Here is a 17,805-nt window from a genome sequence, read left to right as displayed (position 1 = left end):
TACGGCACAGCTAAAATTGTCATTTAAATTTTTTTTCAGACCCTCATAACTCACAAACAGAATGAGATAAATAATTAAAATTTTAGATTTAAACTTAGTTTTGATTATTCAGCAAGTGTACACAATATTAAGAAAATCGGATGACATGAGGTAGATAAGTTGGATCACTTGGTATGAAATGATCCTGGTGTGCTTTTGAAGCTGGGACAAAGCAACGGGAGTTCACCCCATTGCACAGATTCAAACCTCCAACCTTCTGATCAGCAAGCCCAAGAGGCTCAGTGGTTTAGACCACAGTGCCACCCGCGTCCCTGAGGGGAAGTACACTTAGCTAAGCCTGGCAGGACAGTTTACTCTATGGTATTAACTCCTTCGTGTGTTATTTAGACTTAACCATGTTGGTTATTTGAGACTGGTTATCCTAAAGTTTTGTCTTGCTTGAAGCTATTGGCTAATCTAGTCTGATGGATTATATAAATAATATTAATATTAATATTAATAAATTGCTTTATTATTAACTGTTCACCCCAAGGTGAACAAGCTTTCAAAACAGAACATTAAAATCCAAAATTAAAACCACAGGAATAAGGTGGCTCGCTAAATACATGCATCTTAAGTGTCAAAGGCCAGGGTAAAGTCTTAGGACTTTGCAGTCAGGCGTGTAATGCCCCTCTTGTGGCCATTGTCTCAGCTGTTCTAACATCATAGAGAGGTTGATGTGACAGAGGGGTGTCAGCCCATAGCAAGGGGGCCTGAGTATTAAAGGACAGTGATATGGGCAGGGGCAGGGCTTTTGGAGCCTTGTAAATTTTTCCACATTAGTGGAATCCAACCCATGACTCCATCTCAGGACTCCATCTAATTAGTTTTAGAAGGTCTAGAATTCTGTACTAAAATCAGTTGGACATGAACGTCCTGGAGGCAGTATAGACTAGAGCGTCCATCAGTGTTACTTCAGTGTATAGACAAACGTTTCTGAAACTCTTAATGGGATTGCAGCCATGAAATGTAGTGTTGTTTTGAGAAAAATTGGGGCAGCGATGGGGATAGTGGGCAAAATGCTCAGCCTATAGATTTAATATATTCTGTGTAACATTTTTATCGTTCCATTAATTGGGGGGAAGAGAAAAAATATGCCTCATTTCAGTATACGAGCAAAGATACCCAGAGTTTCAAAAAAACAACAGCAGAAATTTCCCATTCAGTTTTTAATTGGATTTTACTACTATTCCACAGCGATATCTTTTTTTTTTTTTTTTAAGCCATTTCCCTGGTCATTTTGGCTGACACGATTCTTGGCTTTGCTTAAATTATTGATTACAGCAGGGGGGAGGGACTTCCTGATGAGAACAGCACTCTCCCTAATAGAAGCCTCTCACTAAATCAATTTCTACCATTGCTGCAATGCACCTTCGGGGAGTTGAAGGTTAGGAGCTTCAAGAAGAATTTCTTTTTTGCCTTCAAGGAGTGGATCTTTGCAATAAATTTTACTGAACTCTTCCTTTTTTTGTGTGTGGCTTTCATGTTTGTAAAAGCAGCCAGGAACAAGACATTTTAATGAATTTTTGGAGGTGGAAGGAGGGTTCTGGCATCCGTGCGCAGATGAGCTGATTAAATCGCGATGTGATTGATGCCTGTAGGCTGTGGGGTCTTGAAAGCTTGTCACTTTGAGCAAAATCAGTCAAGAAATACTTGAGCGTCTGGCAATCTGGCAATCGGTTCAGTATTGTGTGCACCCACCGCTATAATTCCTTTACAGCTGTCTTGGTTTCTGCCGTCTTGGGGAAGGTAGTCATTTATATGGGCAACATGTGGCATTGCCACTCTGAAATCTACAGGCTGCCAGGTCGCCTGCCTTTCACCCACCCCAAACTTCATTCCTTGTTAGACTAATTAAATAAATGTCGCCTACGTAGTGCGGTAGGTCCCCCAGCCCAGCCCCATTCAGCTGGCAGACAGATCTGGAGGCTTTGCAAAGAGGGCGAGCACGAGCGAACATGAAGCTGTTAGAACATGTGCAGAACAAACTTAAAGGATGCTGGTGGCAGATCAGCTAAGGCTGAACTGCAGAGGAGGAGGAGCGAGCAAATGTGAGTAGCGAGAAATCATATATGTTATTTTTTTCCAGCTTGTCTTTGCAAGCTGGCTATTTCTGTATACAGATGTTTAGCAGTTGTTGTCATTGGGGAAAGCGGGGGTACTTTTAAGTCTTGTTTGCATGTTGCAGAGAAAGCTTATCTGCTAGGGATGGAGTAATCATCACAGTATGAACTTTGTGTTCTGCTGTTAGCACCTCTGTGTTAGCTCTGGCGAATGGAGTGATTAAGTTCGAAAGCTGTGATCTGCAGAGCTTGAACATTTTCACACTGGTTCTGGATTCCAGATTCCCTTGGACTCCTCGTCTCCTGGTTTTCCTTGACATGCCCCTAATCTCTTCCCTGTGTCTACTTTGCTTCTCTAATCATGTTCTTCAACTTCAGGGTAAAGCAACTTTTTTCTGTAATGGAAGGTTGGTTTTGAACTAATACTCATTTGTTTAGCAGTGTCTGATTGGTTTCTGGCAGATAAATTTGGCAGTTAACGGGGAATCATTTTCCAGCTCATTTTTAGAGGGATCACCATTGTTTCACACTGTGGGTTAATCACCAGGACAGTTAAATAAATCAAAGTTAGAAGTCATTGTTAATTCAGTGAACAGAAACTGATTTATAAATCAGTTACATATGTTTATTCAGTTAGAATATAAATATTTTTCAAATATGTTTTACAAAGCTTAGTGACTCCACCTGGCTCACATGGTTGGTGTGATATTCAGAAAAAAGTCAACAATATACTGTTAAAATGTGGAAGGTACAATACAACATTATTTACTATCAATTTGAGAATATCTCCTTATTCAGGGTTGACCAGTTGGTATAATTGCATTCATTGTGCATTAGCATAGGAATCTGGTGCCTGCAACTTAAAGCTTCAGGCTGTCTCATGTATTGTCATTCTACAGACAATTGATGAAGAGCATTGTCTTGCTTAATTGAATTCCAAAGCAATCAACTTTTTTTGTGGGGGTGGTGGAGAGAAATGGGAGGCTTCTTTTTAAAAAGAACCAAGATTTTGCTGCTAGAATACATAGATTTTTAATGACAATATCCAAAGATGTTTTTACATTACAATATTAGCCACAGTAGTTGTAAGGTTTATACAGCCAGCCAATGAATAGGAAAGGATAATCATCTACTGCAGCTTTCCCAAACATGGTACCTTACAGATGTTTTGGATTGCAACTATCATTAGCCCAAGCCTGGCCCAATGGTCAGGCACAATGGGAACCCTTCCCTTTTGTGCATAAAGAAGGCTCACAATCCCAATTAAGCCCCAATCTGAGATGGTGGAATTATTGGTTAGAATAATAGAATTGTAGAGTTGGAAGGGACCACGAGGGTCATCTAGTCCAGCCCCCTAAAATGCAGGAATGTCAACATGCGGATCATGGACCAAATGGGTTCATTTGAGCAATGTGTCACTGTGACCATTTTACATTAAGCAGATAATTCCATAAGTATTGCACAGCACTGATGACATTATAAATACTGAAATGTAAGTATCACAAAGGCAGTCTACTGCTTGTGCATCTGTTCTCGGAATACAATATTTGTTGTGAAATTGTGATATATAGTGTCAGGTGAGATATCGTACCTTGTTTATGGGCAGATGGGACAGAGAGGCATTATTGGGTCAGGACCTGCAGTTTTGGCAAATGAGTTGGCTGATTATGCATGCATGTTAGTTAATAAAGCACTCGGATATTCAGTGGTTCAGAACAGGCAGTTTTGTCACCAAGACGGAGGGAGTGCAGTTTTGGAATTTCTAAATTTTCAGTTTGTCAGCAGACTTTGTAACCTAGAGCAGGACTCTGCCGAGGCAGCAAAACACCAACCAAAAAGAATAAATTCTTTTTAAAATGGGCATATTCAAATGCTTTATCAGTGGTAACTAAGCTTGATGTTGAATTTTGAGTGAATCATAGGAGGGAAGCGACAGGAGGGCGACTTCTCTAATGTCTCTGCACATTACTGTAAATGGACTGTCCGAGCAGTCCGGTTTTTTATTCATCCATCAGCCAGATTACATCTTGGCACCACTTTTGTTTGCCCAGCAACAGCAGGCTTTAATTAGCAGAATGGATCGGATAAGTTAAAAAACAACCAAAAACCTGTTTGCAAAAATCTACAGTTTTATCAACAATGCAGCAATTGTTCTGTTGTGCACTTTCACTTTAAAAAACTTTTGCTTCTTCACATTTGGTTTTATGATGATATACTGCTTCCCCATTACCTTTCCTTCCTTCCCCATTACTTATTTGGTTCCAAAGCCAGGCTTCATTTGGAGCATGGCAAGTTGCCATTTGATGGCTGCATAATATTTGCTTGGCTGGCTGTGAGCTGATGTTCCCTACGAATTCCTGAAGCGCATACCTAGGTTAGATTGCCTGGTAGATATCTAGCCTGCAAGCACCATGGTGGCTAAAATTGTTTTTAGAACAGTTTTCAAATAATTTATTGCATCCTACATTGAACAGCAAATTCAGAGCCTCCCTTTTAGATTTAGATGCATTTGTTTCTATAAATTAAAACCAGCCTCAAAATTGCCTTGATAGCATGCTGAATTAGTTTTGTTGTTGTTGTTTAGTCGTGTCTGACTCTTCATGACCCCATGGACCAGAGCATGCCAGGCACTCCTGTCTTCCACTGCCTCCCGCAGTTTGGTCAAACTCATGCTGGTAGCTTCAAGAACACTGTCCAACCATCTCGTCCTCTGTCGTCCCCTTCTCCTTGTGCCCTCCATCTTTCCCAACATCAGGGTCTTTTCCAGGGAGTCTTCTCTTCTCATGAGGTGGCCAAAGTATTGGAGCCTCAGCTTCAGGATCTGTCCTTCCAGTGAGCACTCAGGGCTGATTTTCTTAAGAATGGATAGGTTTGATCTTCTTGCAACCCATGGGAATTAGTTAGCTGAATTAGTTAGCTTCCAGGAAAAAGCAAGTGAACTGCCACAGGGTTCTGTCACCCAGCACAGTGCCTAGTTAAGTGGTAGTTGTAAGAAACAACTTGTCTTGGTAAGTAGTTTTTCCTTTCCTCCCCAATTTGCCTTTTATTAATGAATCCAACACCTATAAAGACATGCTTCAAGGCCAGTTTCCCCAACTGGCTGATCCCAAATCTGCAAGGGACAACAAGCTACAGGCTCTAGGCTTAATTGACTAATGGCACAAGCCTAACCATGTCTACTCCCAATGAAGTTTGGTTGAATCCAGTGGAACTTACTCCCAAGTAAGTGGGGTTAGGATTGCAGCCTAGGGGTTCCAAAGAAAAAGCCTATGTATGGGATCATCATTTTGGAAAAGAGCGGCTTTTCCCCATTAAGGTGTGGGTCAGAATTCATGCAGCCTATTGAATTACTTTCCATTAAGGTTCTGATGCAGATGTTAATACAGTATGTGGATGCTGATTTTTAGCCTAGTAATTTTCTAAAATCATAAGTGCAGCTGATTAAAACTTCCACAAATGGGAAGACCAGACTGAAGAGTTTGGACTAAATACCACAATGGGTGGTATTCAACAAAGCTTAACCTCTTGAAAGTAATGAACCTAAGTTAGTCGTGTTCTTTAATTTCATTGGATCTACTCTGAGTAAAACTTAGTTGAATACCACCTACAATTTATTTTGTGGATTTGTTTCTCAGCTGCATCAATGCTTTTATTTCTTGATTTCTTGTTTAGTCGTGTCCGACTCTTTGTGACCCCATGGACCAGAGCACACCAGGCACTCCTGTCTTCCACTGCCTCCGGCAGTTTGATCAAACTCATGTTGGTAGCTTCGAGAACATTTCTTGACATTTACTAATAAAGTTACCTTTTAAATTTAAATACTTTAAAGTCTTGTTTTTGTGCAAGCATGATAAAAACCCCAAATGGCCAGATGCCCAAGTATCACTGTGTGGATATTGTATGCCAACGTAGCAGTTTGAAAGCATACCAGTTCGAGTAGATAAATAGGTACCGCAGCAGCGGGAAGGTAAACAACATTTCTGTGCACTCTGGCCCTCACCACAGTGTTCTGTGTGCCAGACGTGGTTTAGCCATGCTGGCCACGTGACCTGGAAATGTTGTCTGTGGACAAAGGCCGGCTCCCTCAGCCTGAAAACGGAGATGAGCGCCACACTCCATAGTTGCCTTTGACTGGACTTAACCTTCCAGAGGGCCTTTACCTTTACCTACCTGTTTTGGGATGACCATTCACTCAGCAAGGCAGCCGGGGGGGGGGGATACACCCAAACTCTAAAGTAGAGCCTTTTGTACACTCTCACTTCCCAAGGCCAGTTCCTTCCTACCTCTGAGTAGGAAACAGTAGTATGCTTTTTCCTCTGATAAATCCCAGAGGAGATTTTTTTTCAGAGCTTGCAGAGCCCTGTGCAAAAGGTCTCGCAAACAAGTTCCTAACACCCTTAATTTTTGTAAAAGAAAACATGGGTTTGATCCATCACTTGTAGGAACACAGGACGTTGTCACAGCTCCAGTTCAGTATTGCTTATACGGTGGTACCTCGGGTTACAGACGCTTCAGGTTACAGACTCCGCCAACCCAGAAATAGTACCTCGGGTTAAGAACTTTTCTTCAGGTTGAGAACAGAAATCGTGCTCTGGCGGCGCAGCGGGAGGCCCCATTAGCTAAAGTGGTACCTCAGGTTAAGAGCAGACCTCCAGAACGAATTAAGTTATTAACCCGAGGTACCACTGTACCAGGGGAACCTCTCTGTCTGGCACTTGGGACTCTCCCCAGGACACCTCTGACCTCCCCTGCTCAACGCAACTTCAAGTGCTTTTCCTTCTGCATGTGTCTTTGAACTGTGAAAATGTCTGTTGCATGCCTGGGTTAGAGGTGTGTGTGTGTGTGTGTGTGTGTGTGTGTGTGTGTGTGTGTGTAAATCTATGGCTTTTGCATGGCTAGAATGTCACCCACTGTATAAAAAGGTAAGAACTGCATCTGTTGCCCTGGCCCTGTCCATCACTTTCATGCGGCCCTCAAAAGTTAACGTATGATAGAATATGGCCCTCGGACTGGAAGAGGTTCCCTTCCCCTGATCTATACTGACTCAGAATGATACAGGTTCGACTAATACATTTCTGTGTGTGAAAAAGTAAGACTTTTTGAGCACATAAATACAATATTGTCCAACGAAGGAGCACTTTTGCTACTGTTGCTGAATCAATTATCATTCTAGAAGTCATTGGTTTTTGCTGTTTTTGGAACAGCTTAGTTCCTGAATGTTTTGGCTCCCGGACTCTGCAAACCGGGAAGTGACTGTTCTGGTTTGCGAACTATTTTTGGAAGCCGCACGTGCGATGTGGCTTCTGCAGCTTCCAATTGGCTGCAGGAACTTCTTGCAGCCAATCAGAAGCTGCGCTTTGGTTTTCGAAGGTTTAGGAAGTCGAACGGACTTCCGTAACGGATTCTGTTCAATTTCCAAGGTACGGCTATGTATAAATAGTGTTACCTGTGGAGCAAAACTTGTTGCAGATGGCAAAGGAAGGTTTTTGAAAGAGTTCTTGACATGAACCGCAGTAGCCTTTTTAAAAAGTGTAGTGCTTGATGCCACCTGGTGGACAGCATACAAAATACAAGTTTGAAAATAATTTGTCGGAAAAAGGAAATCCTCATGTTCCAGGTTCCTGAATGATCTGTGAAGTCATCCCCCATTTTTATTAATGTAATCCAAAGTACAGAATGTAACTCATAATAAAGTTCAGGACATAAATAAAATGCAAGTCAAGACACAGCAAAAATCACACAATAATCTCTACCAAGTATAGTTGAAAAAACAAATATTGCTATAGTTTTAAATGTTACTACTGCAAAAACAGACAACTGTGAGTTCTACAAAGTAGCATTATGGGGATTTTTTTCACTCCAGAGATTAATGAATAAGGGTGCTAATTAAACTGTGCTCAAATGCTCATTAAATTACATACAGTGGAACCTCGGGTTGCGAACGTAATCTGTGCGAGAGGCAGGTTCGCAACCCGCAGCGCCGCATCTGCACATGTGGGTCACTATTCAGCGCTTCTGCGCATGCGCTAAGCACGATTTAGCGCTTCTGCGCATCCGAAACCCAGAAGTAACCAGTTCCGGTACTTCTGGGTTCGGCATGGTGCGCAACCCAAAAACGTGTAACCTGAAGCACCTGTAACCCGAGGTACCACTGTACAACTAAATACAGTGGTACCTTGGGTTACATACGCTTCAGGTTACAGACTCCGCTAATCCAGAAATAGTACCTCAGGTTAAGAACTTTGCTTCAGGATGAGAACAGAAATCATGCTCCGGCGGCATGGTGACAGCAGGAGGCCCCGTTAGCTAAAGTGGTGGTGGTTGTTGTTGTTGTTATGCACATTGACATGATAAAGCCCAGATTCAGATTTACAGCTTCATGTGACCTCTCTTCACACCTTCTCACCTTCTGTGCTTAGTGTATTGTGGGGGGAAGTCTCCCCCCATCCTGCTTGTGGAAGACGACATTTCAGACATCTGATTTGAAGTGTCATGAAAAGGCAGCACACTGATAACGATTATATTTTTCCCTAATTAATATTATAACTTTTTGTAGTCAGTGAGTTGGCTTGCAGCGTCTGGCTTGCAGTGTCATACTTTGAAAAACAAAATGAAGAATTGGCTGCTCTTTTATACCAAGTTAGTATATTGTGAAACTTGTAAAACTTGTATAAATAAAGTAAAATAGGAATTAAAGGTTCATGCACGCAGCTAAGCATATACTGTGCCTGTGTGCGTGCGCACGGCAGATATTGTTTTCTAGAATTATTGTGGATTGGGAAATACTAATTGAAGGGAAGGGACAACAGACAGTGCAAATATCTCCCATCAATCACCACCCGCTAGTATGGATGGGAAACATCAAGATAGATTTTGGAGGCATTAAAAATGCTGAAAGCCCTGATGTGAATTCAGCCTCTCTCTCAGATTTAGCTTCCTATTTATAATAAGATGACAATGTTGTTATGTGAAACACAGCACTCTAAAACAACATATGCAGACACATCATTTTATAAAGTAGCTTCTCTAACTTTACATGAAAAACTTTAATTAAGGTATCTTCAGTTCAGTTTGATGACTAAACTTCGGCAGGTTTCATTGAGCTGGCTCTTAACTGTTGGAACTAGATTTTTCTTTTCCTTTTTTGAACCATCGTTGGACTTCTTGAAGGTTTTTTTTTTTTTTGCAAGGAAGAGGATCCTGTTGTCTTGACAACCAGTTGCACGCTGTGAAGGAGGACTGTTCCAAATGGCCAGCTTTTGGCTGTTTATATCTCAGTTTCTTGTTGAGTAATGCTGCCAAAATTAGACATGCTTGTCCGGCTTGCAATGCAGTTATTTGTCCTGTCAAATGTTGCTTTTCATCACATTTTAATTTTAGGGCGGCACTCGGGTTTCTTGCCACGAGTTTTCGAAGGACAACACATCAAGATTGAAACAACACATCAAGATTCTTCTGTTTATATTTTAAATCTGCGTGCTTCCTTTGTGTCTGCTTGTATCTCTTTTGGTCTGTTATGTCTCCCTAGAGCTACTGAGTTTTATTTATGTCCAGAACTTTATTATGTGTTAAATGCACATAATTGGGGGGGGGGGGTTCCATAGGAAGGAAACAAGGTCAAAAGGGGGCCACAGTTGGAAAAAGGTTGGAAACACTGTTCTGTATCACCTGTGGCCATCTTAGAATATTCGGGGGGGGGCATATGTCCCCCAGTTGGGAAACACTGATATAGAAAATAGAGCTTCTCACTCTAGAACAATTGACTGAGTTTTGCCTCTCTTTTGTAGGAACGAGCTATTGAAACTTCCATGCTTTTTATAATTGTAATTTGTAGGATATCTTGGTGAGGAGAAACCTCCTTAAACCAGGGTTTAATTGTATGCTTTCTAATTTTAGACACTATAGTATGCATAGTTATATTCCTTTGCACTCAGTATTACATTATCCTTTCCTTTCTTGTATTCCTGCTGTAATAATATTTTATATAAGTCACGTGATTCTCTGCAGCCTTGAACCATGGAAGAATATACAGTATAGTGGTACCTCGGGTCAAGTACTTAATTCATTCCGGAGGTCTGTTCTTAACCTGAAACTGTTCTTAACCTGAAGCACCACTTTAGCTAATGGGGCCTCCTGCCGCTGCTGCACGATTTCTGTTCTCATCCTGAAGCAAAGTTCTTAACCCGAGGTACTATTTCTGGGTTAGCGGAGTCTGTAACCTGAAGCGTCTGTAACCTGAAGCGTATGTAACCCGAGGTACCACTGTACAATACTGATAAATGTTATAAAAGGAACAGTCATGTCAATTCGCTAAGAAAAAACAGGGATACCTAAACCCGTTTTTGTTGTTGCATCTATGAGACTATTTCTGTTTTGTGACTGTTGACCTTGTAAAAGAGCCTTGGGGTGCCTGCCATACTAGAAAAGATATCTTCATGAAGTTGCAAAATAATGGAAGAGAAAATTGGCTCCATTTTACTGCACTTTCAGGTCAGTCGTGCCATACGGAGATACTGCTGCCTCCTGCAATTTTTATCTCTGTCTAATTGAATTGAGGCCAAGCAATGATTCATGTTATGGTTCTTTTTGATTTGCTATCTTTTTCCTTTGGAGAAAAAGCAGTAAAAGAAAAACTGTTAAAATTGTACTATTATTCCAAACACTAATGACCATCAAATCCGATGTATTGTTTACGGCACTGTCAAGTTGTAGTAGCAGTTGATTTCCATCTTGTTTTAGGAAGTCGTAGTAATATTTTAGTACAGTGCAGTAAAACCATCACAACTTGAAACACAAATTGAATTCCCAAATTTGCTTTCATCACCTTGCCAAATTCAGCATCTGAATTGGAGCATATCATATGGAATGGAGTTTATTGTAGCAATAAATCAGCTCTGTGGTAGACTGTGACAGCTGGAGGAGAGAGTTATAAAACAGCAATATATTATTTTACTCAGATTTTACTGCACCTTACATTTTTTTCCAAACTCATCCCTAACCCTCTAACCAAGTGTATGCCCTGTGGTTCTAAATACTGTTATGTTGAAACAAGAAAAATATTGCAACAGAAACCGTATTTAGAACCATAGGGCATACATGACGCTTGGACCACATTCTGTCACCTTTCACGATGATGATTTAAGGCTGGGTTGGAGAGCGTATGGCCCTCAAGATTATGTTGGATTCCATCTCCAGGCAGCCTTGGGAAGCACCATCAATGGTCAAGGATGATGGAAGCTGAAGTCCAGCAATATATGGGCTCCAACTTGTCATCCAAGGACTGCATGTGGCCCTCAAAGCATTTTGGCAGCCCTTGGCAACATTTGACCACATACACAAAACCCCACATAAGCGAGGCGCTGGGTTTTGGGAAGGAGGCATGAGGGCTCTGGCAGAGTCCTCCCTCCTCCTTCCCAAAACCTATTTAGTGCTTTCCCAGCTTTGGGAAGGAGATGGGAGGCCTCCAAGACCCTGCCAGAGCCTTGTGCCCCCTTCCCAAAGCCTGGCTCCTCACTTAACTGGCTTTGGGAAGGTAGAGTGAGGGTGGGAGGCATCAGATTTTGGCCTCACTCACTCCTTTGTTCAATAATGCTGTCTGTGGCCCGCGGATACTCTTGTGGCCCACTTGGTATGAAAAGATGGACCACTCTGATCTGGAAAGCTGTAGGTCCCCAGGTAAGGTAAGCAGAGTTTGTCTTTCTATTGCAAACTTCCTTTTCAAATTGTCCATTCAAAATTTCAGACATCAACATGCATGTCTGGCTAGTATTCATGGGAAAGGGTCATAAAACAAGTAGTTGTTTAATGCTTGGGATTACCTTTTCAGCAATCCCAAAAGGTGGATGGGGAGGAAAGATGGAAGGTGGAGGAATAGCCATGTGCAAAACACTGCAGGTTTGTGCCAGCCAGGCCAGGATGTTGGGAGAGGGCTTCTAACCAGACAGTTTCACCCCTCCTGTTGGGTCCTGTGAGAGGGAAATGTGTTATAGCAGCTCCAGGACTTACATAGTTTTCTTGCTGATCTGGGGGTGGGTGGATTGAGAGGAGGAGAATTTGGATCCCACATGTCCAAGATCTTCATTGATCTTCCTCTGGCATGCTCCTTCACTTGCACCATTGGGGCACAGCTGATGGAAGGGTGAGTGCTGTAAGTACAGTCATACCTTGGAAGTCAAACGGAATCCGTTCCGGAAGTCTGTTGAACTTCCAAAACTTTCGAAAATCAAAGCATTGCTTCTGATTGGCTGCAGGAAGTTCCTGCAGCCAATCAGAAGCCCAGTCGGACGTTCGGCTTCCATAACAGTTTGAAAACCGGAACAGTCACTTCTGGGTTTGTGACGTTCGGGAGCCAAATTGTTTGGGAACTAAGCTGTTCGATTTCCAAGGTACGACTGTATGACAAAAAGGCATCCCAGGGCGGATCTGCTGCACCTTTGGAACAGAGATCTGGCTCCTCAGCTGTCCTCCCAGGGGCCATGGGATTGCAGCCTAAATAAATACATTTTGTTAATAACCGTAATACTGTTTTGCTATTACCAAGTGTGTTGTTATGAAAAAAATAAGAACAAACTCTCAGTGCTAATAATTGGGTCGTTGGTCCCCACATCTCAATATTAATTAAGATGGAGACTTTCATAGGCTACACTTGTAGAAAGCCACTCACCTGGTAGCCTATGGTAAATAATAATCACCTCCAGGCAACCAGGCCGTGAAACCAGTCGGATGCTGGCTCTGTCCTGAAGACCTAAGTAAACCAGACTTGGTTTTCAGAGAAAAGGGAGGAACTAGCCTGAAGGCAGAATCATCAGGCTCATTCTGACTTGTGTGAATCTGATGTTCATGGCCAACAAGATATAGTGAATTCTTATTCTTTATGACTTCCCTGGCCTTCCCATAAACATCTTTGTTCACTTGCAAGCTGCTATTTGGAGCAAAACTGAAAGTATATGAATTCTGGGATGCTTTACATAGTCTTTCTAGCAAGTGAGGCAAAATTCTTTCTCATTAAAGAACAACATTTTCAAGGAAACCCTGGATAATACAACACTTCAGTGCTCAGAAGGCCTTCGTTCAGTTTAGCAATTGAGGATTTCTGTGACTTATGGAAATAATGGGTCCATGAAATGTTTATCCTAATTCAGAAAGGGCCTTTATATTTCTGTCCTTTTCATTCAGAAGGCTTGCAGATTATGTTGTCTTTTGATATACAGCAATCTATAGCTGCCTGAATTAATAGAAAGATATTATTTCTCAGTGTGATTCCTATAAACATTTGCCCCCCTCTATGTATAATAATAATTATAGTTGATATCCAATTAAGTCCTACTCAGAGTAGATCCATTGAAATTAGTTGACTTGTCCATTGAGTATGATTAATGCTGGATATCACCCAGTATATTTGTAATTAGTCTCAGAATCAACTAGAGCAGAATGAAGTGCTACACACTTTAATAAGCAGACATATAATGTTTATAGTACAAGATAGCCTTGTTGTATTTAAAAGAAAAGAATTCAGAGAATTGGATACAAGCCTTAAAATTCTATTTAATAAATTTCTTTTTAATTTGGTGAGGCTCCTCACTTAAAATATTCTCTTGTCTTAATTGCAGGGGTTACTGTAATCATCTTGCAGTGTGTATTCTTTTGCTTGTTTAGTTATATTGTCCTTATTGAAGATCTTACTGAAATCTGTTTTGCTTTTTTGTTTCCAAGTCAAAACACTGCTGGAGGCTTCTAAACTTCAAAGACATTCATATTTGGTTCTCTAACTTTTACGGCATACTATGCTGTAGTCATGAATAATTACATGTAATTTTCCTTTCATCTTTTGTTGGTTGGTTGGTTTGGAAGAAGTCGCTCATTGTGAGCAGCATTGTACATTTTTGCCTTTGTGTACATACCATGATTTGAATTCCAGCTACTACCACCAAAGGCCTTTCCCTGCAAAAGGTACTGCGTCTGCAGTACTATATTAAGGGGAGGAATGTTTCGCGGCAAACAATCGAGGGTGCTTGGAAACTGGCTTGTTTCCAGAAACAATTTTCACATTTCACCTTTTAAAACAGACAGTGTGTGTATAGAATAATTAAAACCTTTCATTCTCTGCGATCTTCATTGTTGGCTTAGGATTATGAAGCACATCTGAAAGCTATGTACAACATAATAAGGAGCCTTGCAAGTCACGTGGCAGAATTGCAATCAGTACACAAAAGTTGGCGTGATTCTGGCAGCCTTAATGCCAATAATAGGTTATTATTCAAGTTACTGCATGACCCGACATGTTCTGAGTATTAGAAAATAATCTTCAGTAAAAAATCAAATCAAATGGTTAAGTGTGTTAGTCATTACAAGAGATTCTGGCTTCTTTGCTAACCCCTTTGTCTGTTTGTAGGTCCATTATAACTGAATACCCCTGGAATACAGGAAGTTGCCTTAGGCCAAGTTAGATCATTGGTCTATCTCAGCATTGTCTACTACACTAAGCGTGGACAACCATGTTTTTGTCCCGGGCCACATAAGCTCAGGGATAATTGTTTGGGGGGCCCATGCCAGTGACTGCTGTCTTCTTGTCTTCAGAAGCAAAATTGTGTCTTACAGATACCTTTTTCTTTAACCTTGCTTCACCGATGACAGAACTGTAGTGTTTCTGCAACACTTGATTTTGTGGGGTTTTGAACTTGTTTCAGATGCTAACAGTGTTTTGGGTTTTTTTGTTTCCTGCAGATATATGGAGCGATCACTCATTTCAGACAGATCCTGACTTGCCTCCAGGCTGGAAAAAGATCAGTGACATAGCGGGCGTCTATTATTGGCACATACCAACAGGAACAACCCAATGGGAACGTCCCATATCCATACCAACAGAACTTCAAGGCTCAAGAAAAGGCTCCCTTAGTTCGATCACACCATCTCCCACTCCAGAAACAGAGGTAACGTTTGTTTGTCTGCTTTGAGTCATAGCTGTCAACTGTCCCTTATTTGGCGGGAAACTCCCTTATCCCAGCGCCGTGTCCCGCTGCTGTCCCTTATTGATGATGTCCCTTAAATTTCCTGAGTTTCAAAGGAAGCAACTCCCCTCCATGCAACCCTCCCTGCCTGCCAGGGAGGAGGGAGGCTCCAACTGTGTTGCTTGGCTGCCCGGCCCTCCCCCCTCCAGCCTCCTCTCACCAGCCTCGGCCCCCGGGAGCCCCTCCCCACCGGGACTGGCGGGAGCCTTGGGCTCTTCCACCACCATCCTTCTCGTGGCCGCCGAACTGAGCTTCTCTGCCTGGGGCCTGCCCCCCGCCGCCGCTCCCGCTAGGCCGTACTGTGGCTGCGCCGCCGAAGGACCTGGATGAGATGGGCAGCCTGGCGCAGCCTATGAATTGCTGATGAGCCTTGAGAGGAGAGCGAGGGCAACCATAGAGAAAGCAGTTCAGAGAGGAGAGGAGGAGGTGGAGGCGCGGACAGGTGTTCCAAGGACTAACCATAGAGGGGGAAAGCGGAGGAAGGACCGCAAGCGCTTCTGATCTGCGGGTTTACTTTGGGCGCTATTTCCCCCCCCCCCTTACTCCCGCCCCGCCTGTTGGAACTGAGAGCTGCAGATGGAGCACGAGAGAAAAGATACAGAACTGCAGCAGCATCTTTGTAGCTTAGACTTCGTTTTGTGCAAAAAGTGGTTGCTGCTTGTAGTTATTTAATTGCAGTGTTTCATCAGCTGGTGTCTTGAGTAGCAACCTCTTGAAACGAAGGGCTAAAAACCGGTGCTGCTCTCCCAAATTATCTGGTCCCTTTTAACTTCATATTTCAGCTGGTTGACTAAAATCCCTTATTTTGGCTGCTGATCCCTTGTTTTCAAGGCTGCTGGTCCCTTATTTTCAAATCTGTAAGTTGACAGCTGTGCTTTGAGTCTGTGGACAGGTGGGGAACCATTTTAAATAGGTTAACTTTTTTTTTTTTAAGACTTTTGATACAACAGAAACCAAGAATATTAGCATATATTTCCTCTTGCTTCATGCAAACTAGTGGCTGCAGCAGCCGTGCCAGTTAGTTGCTTTAATCCTGCATGGGATTGCCACTTCTCCATATTACTGCTACGTGCAACAACAAATGGAGGAGTGTTGCAATCCACATGGATTAGAGCCAAACTAAATGGTGGATCAGCTGGTCCACATTCACACTTGTCTTGAGTTCAGCGGTACATCAAAAAGAAAAGTAGAACTTGTTAGGCTTGCAGAGAAACCCCTGAAGAGAATCACCGGAAGCAAGAAGAAGCCCTAGTAATCTCACAAAGCTGTTCCTCCAGAGCCATGCTTCATACTATATAGGTAGCATTGAGTTTAAGGACTTGTCATACCAGTATAAGTGGACCTGATAGGTTGGGAAGTGGTAGAAGTGATCTAGGTTGCCAAGGGGATCAGAGCAGCCATTCATTGCCATTGCACACAGGAGAACCTGTGTGTTGGCGAAGCAGTTTGTAGTGACAACCGCACAACAAATGAAAAGTTGTAGGTATCAACCCTTATCGTCTTTGAGAGAAGCTACAAACTCCCCGCCCCCAATCCCCAAGTGTGCTTCCCCGCAAAGCATTACAAAGTGGTCTGTCTTTTTCAGCTCAGTTTTAAGAGTTGTGCAATGAATATCTGCTAGGAAAAATTCAATTGCAGATCTAGCTCTCTAGTGTGTAGACCCCAGAATTGTTGCTTTTGTCTCAAATACAGTTTTTAAGTTACTGCCACTTTTCGTTTAACACGTGGGTGGGGGGCTCTCAGTACATTAACCTCATTAATCTGAACTTTTGACTTTTTTCGTATGCCACGCTAAAGAGCAGAAACTGCCGTTCTTTTCAAATCTGTTTTAAATGTTAGTGCAAAACTTCTTACTAGTAGAAGGAAATGGCCCAAAAAGCAGGCAGTAAAACACCTAATTGGGCAATATGACACCACAGACCACTTTGAATAAGATGTCCTGGCAGTAGCAATTGTTTGAACCTGGCAAGTAAAACATAGGGAGGAATCTTTTGGGTTTCAGCTGGTTCTCTAGAGGTTTGAACCTCTAGAGTAAAAAATGATTGTCCCTCAGCTAGGGGAAATGAAAACCAATAAATCCAAGCACACACAATCGGTACCATCCATAACACATTATATTCCACCTTTATATTTGTGTATTTATTATTTAGATTTATGTCCTGCCTCTCCACGCATTAATATGTGTGGCTTGATGGTTGCCTAGACTCATCAGAGAATATTCTTATTTCCTTTGGCCTTGAGCTCAACCTAAGAATCACATTGTTTTCTTTGTGCGCAGAATGTGCTGTGCTGTGGTTTTAGAAAAATTAATTAGCTATATATAAATTCCAAAGAAATGATTTGAATCAAAATTGAGTTGGTGTTTCCCAATCCACCAAGGGAAAATTGTTGGACAGTTTGTGTGTGGATACTGTAAAAGGCAGGGTGAGGTAGACTGCTTCAAGTGACAAATTGTGGAGTAGTTTTGAAAGGGCAACAGATTGTCACATACTAAGTTCATTATTATATTTTTACCACCATAGTGGGACATCATTTGGCTTTTCTGTCGTTGGCACCAGGATGTCTTGGGCCACCTCAGATAGGAGTATCTAAAATAAAGAATTTCAGATGAGTTCCAATTTACTCTCCATTAAAAAATATTTTCTTCATATTTACTATTCAGCCCCTGTTAGAAGCATCTGGTATTGATATACTTA

General features: G+C 42.0%; 1 protein-coding gene across 13 annotated transcripts in view; it reads left to right on the top strand.

Moving 5' to 3' along the window:
- Positions 1-17,805, top strand: part of APBB2 (amyloid beta precursor protein binding family B member 2) — a 177,190-nt gene that overhangs the window by 96,702 nt on the left and 62,683 nt on the right. For 12 of the 13 annotated variants that reach the window (XM_077934307.1, XM_028744275.2, XM_077934313.1 and 9 more), the window contains one exon: positions 14,826-15,031. In XM_077934307.1, coding sequence (XP_077790433.1) covers positions 14,826-15,031 — 206 coding nt within the window. Of the gene's footprint in view, positions 1-1,993; positions 2,091-14,825; positions 15,032-17,805 lie in introns of those variants that run through there. The other variant, XM_077934314.1, reaches the window with a different exon arrangement.

This window comes from Podarcis muralis, chromosome 9, assembly GCF_964188315.1.
Source record: "Podarcis muralis chromosome 9, rPodMur119.hap1.1, whole genome shotgun sequence".
Taxonomy (NCBI): Eukaryota; Metazoa; Chordata; class Lepidosauria; order Squamata; family Lacertidae; genus Podarcis; species Podarcis muralis.
This window is presented reverse-complemented; position numbering and strand designations above follow the sequence as displayed.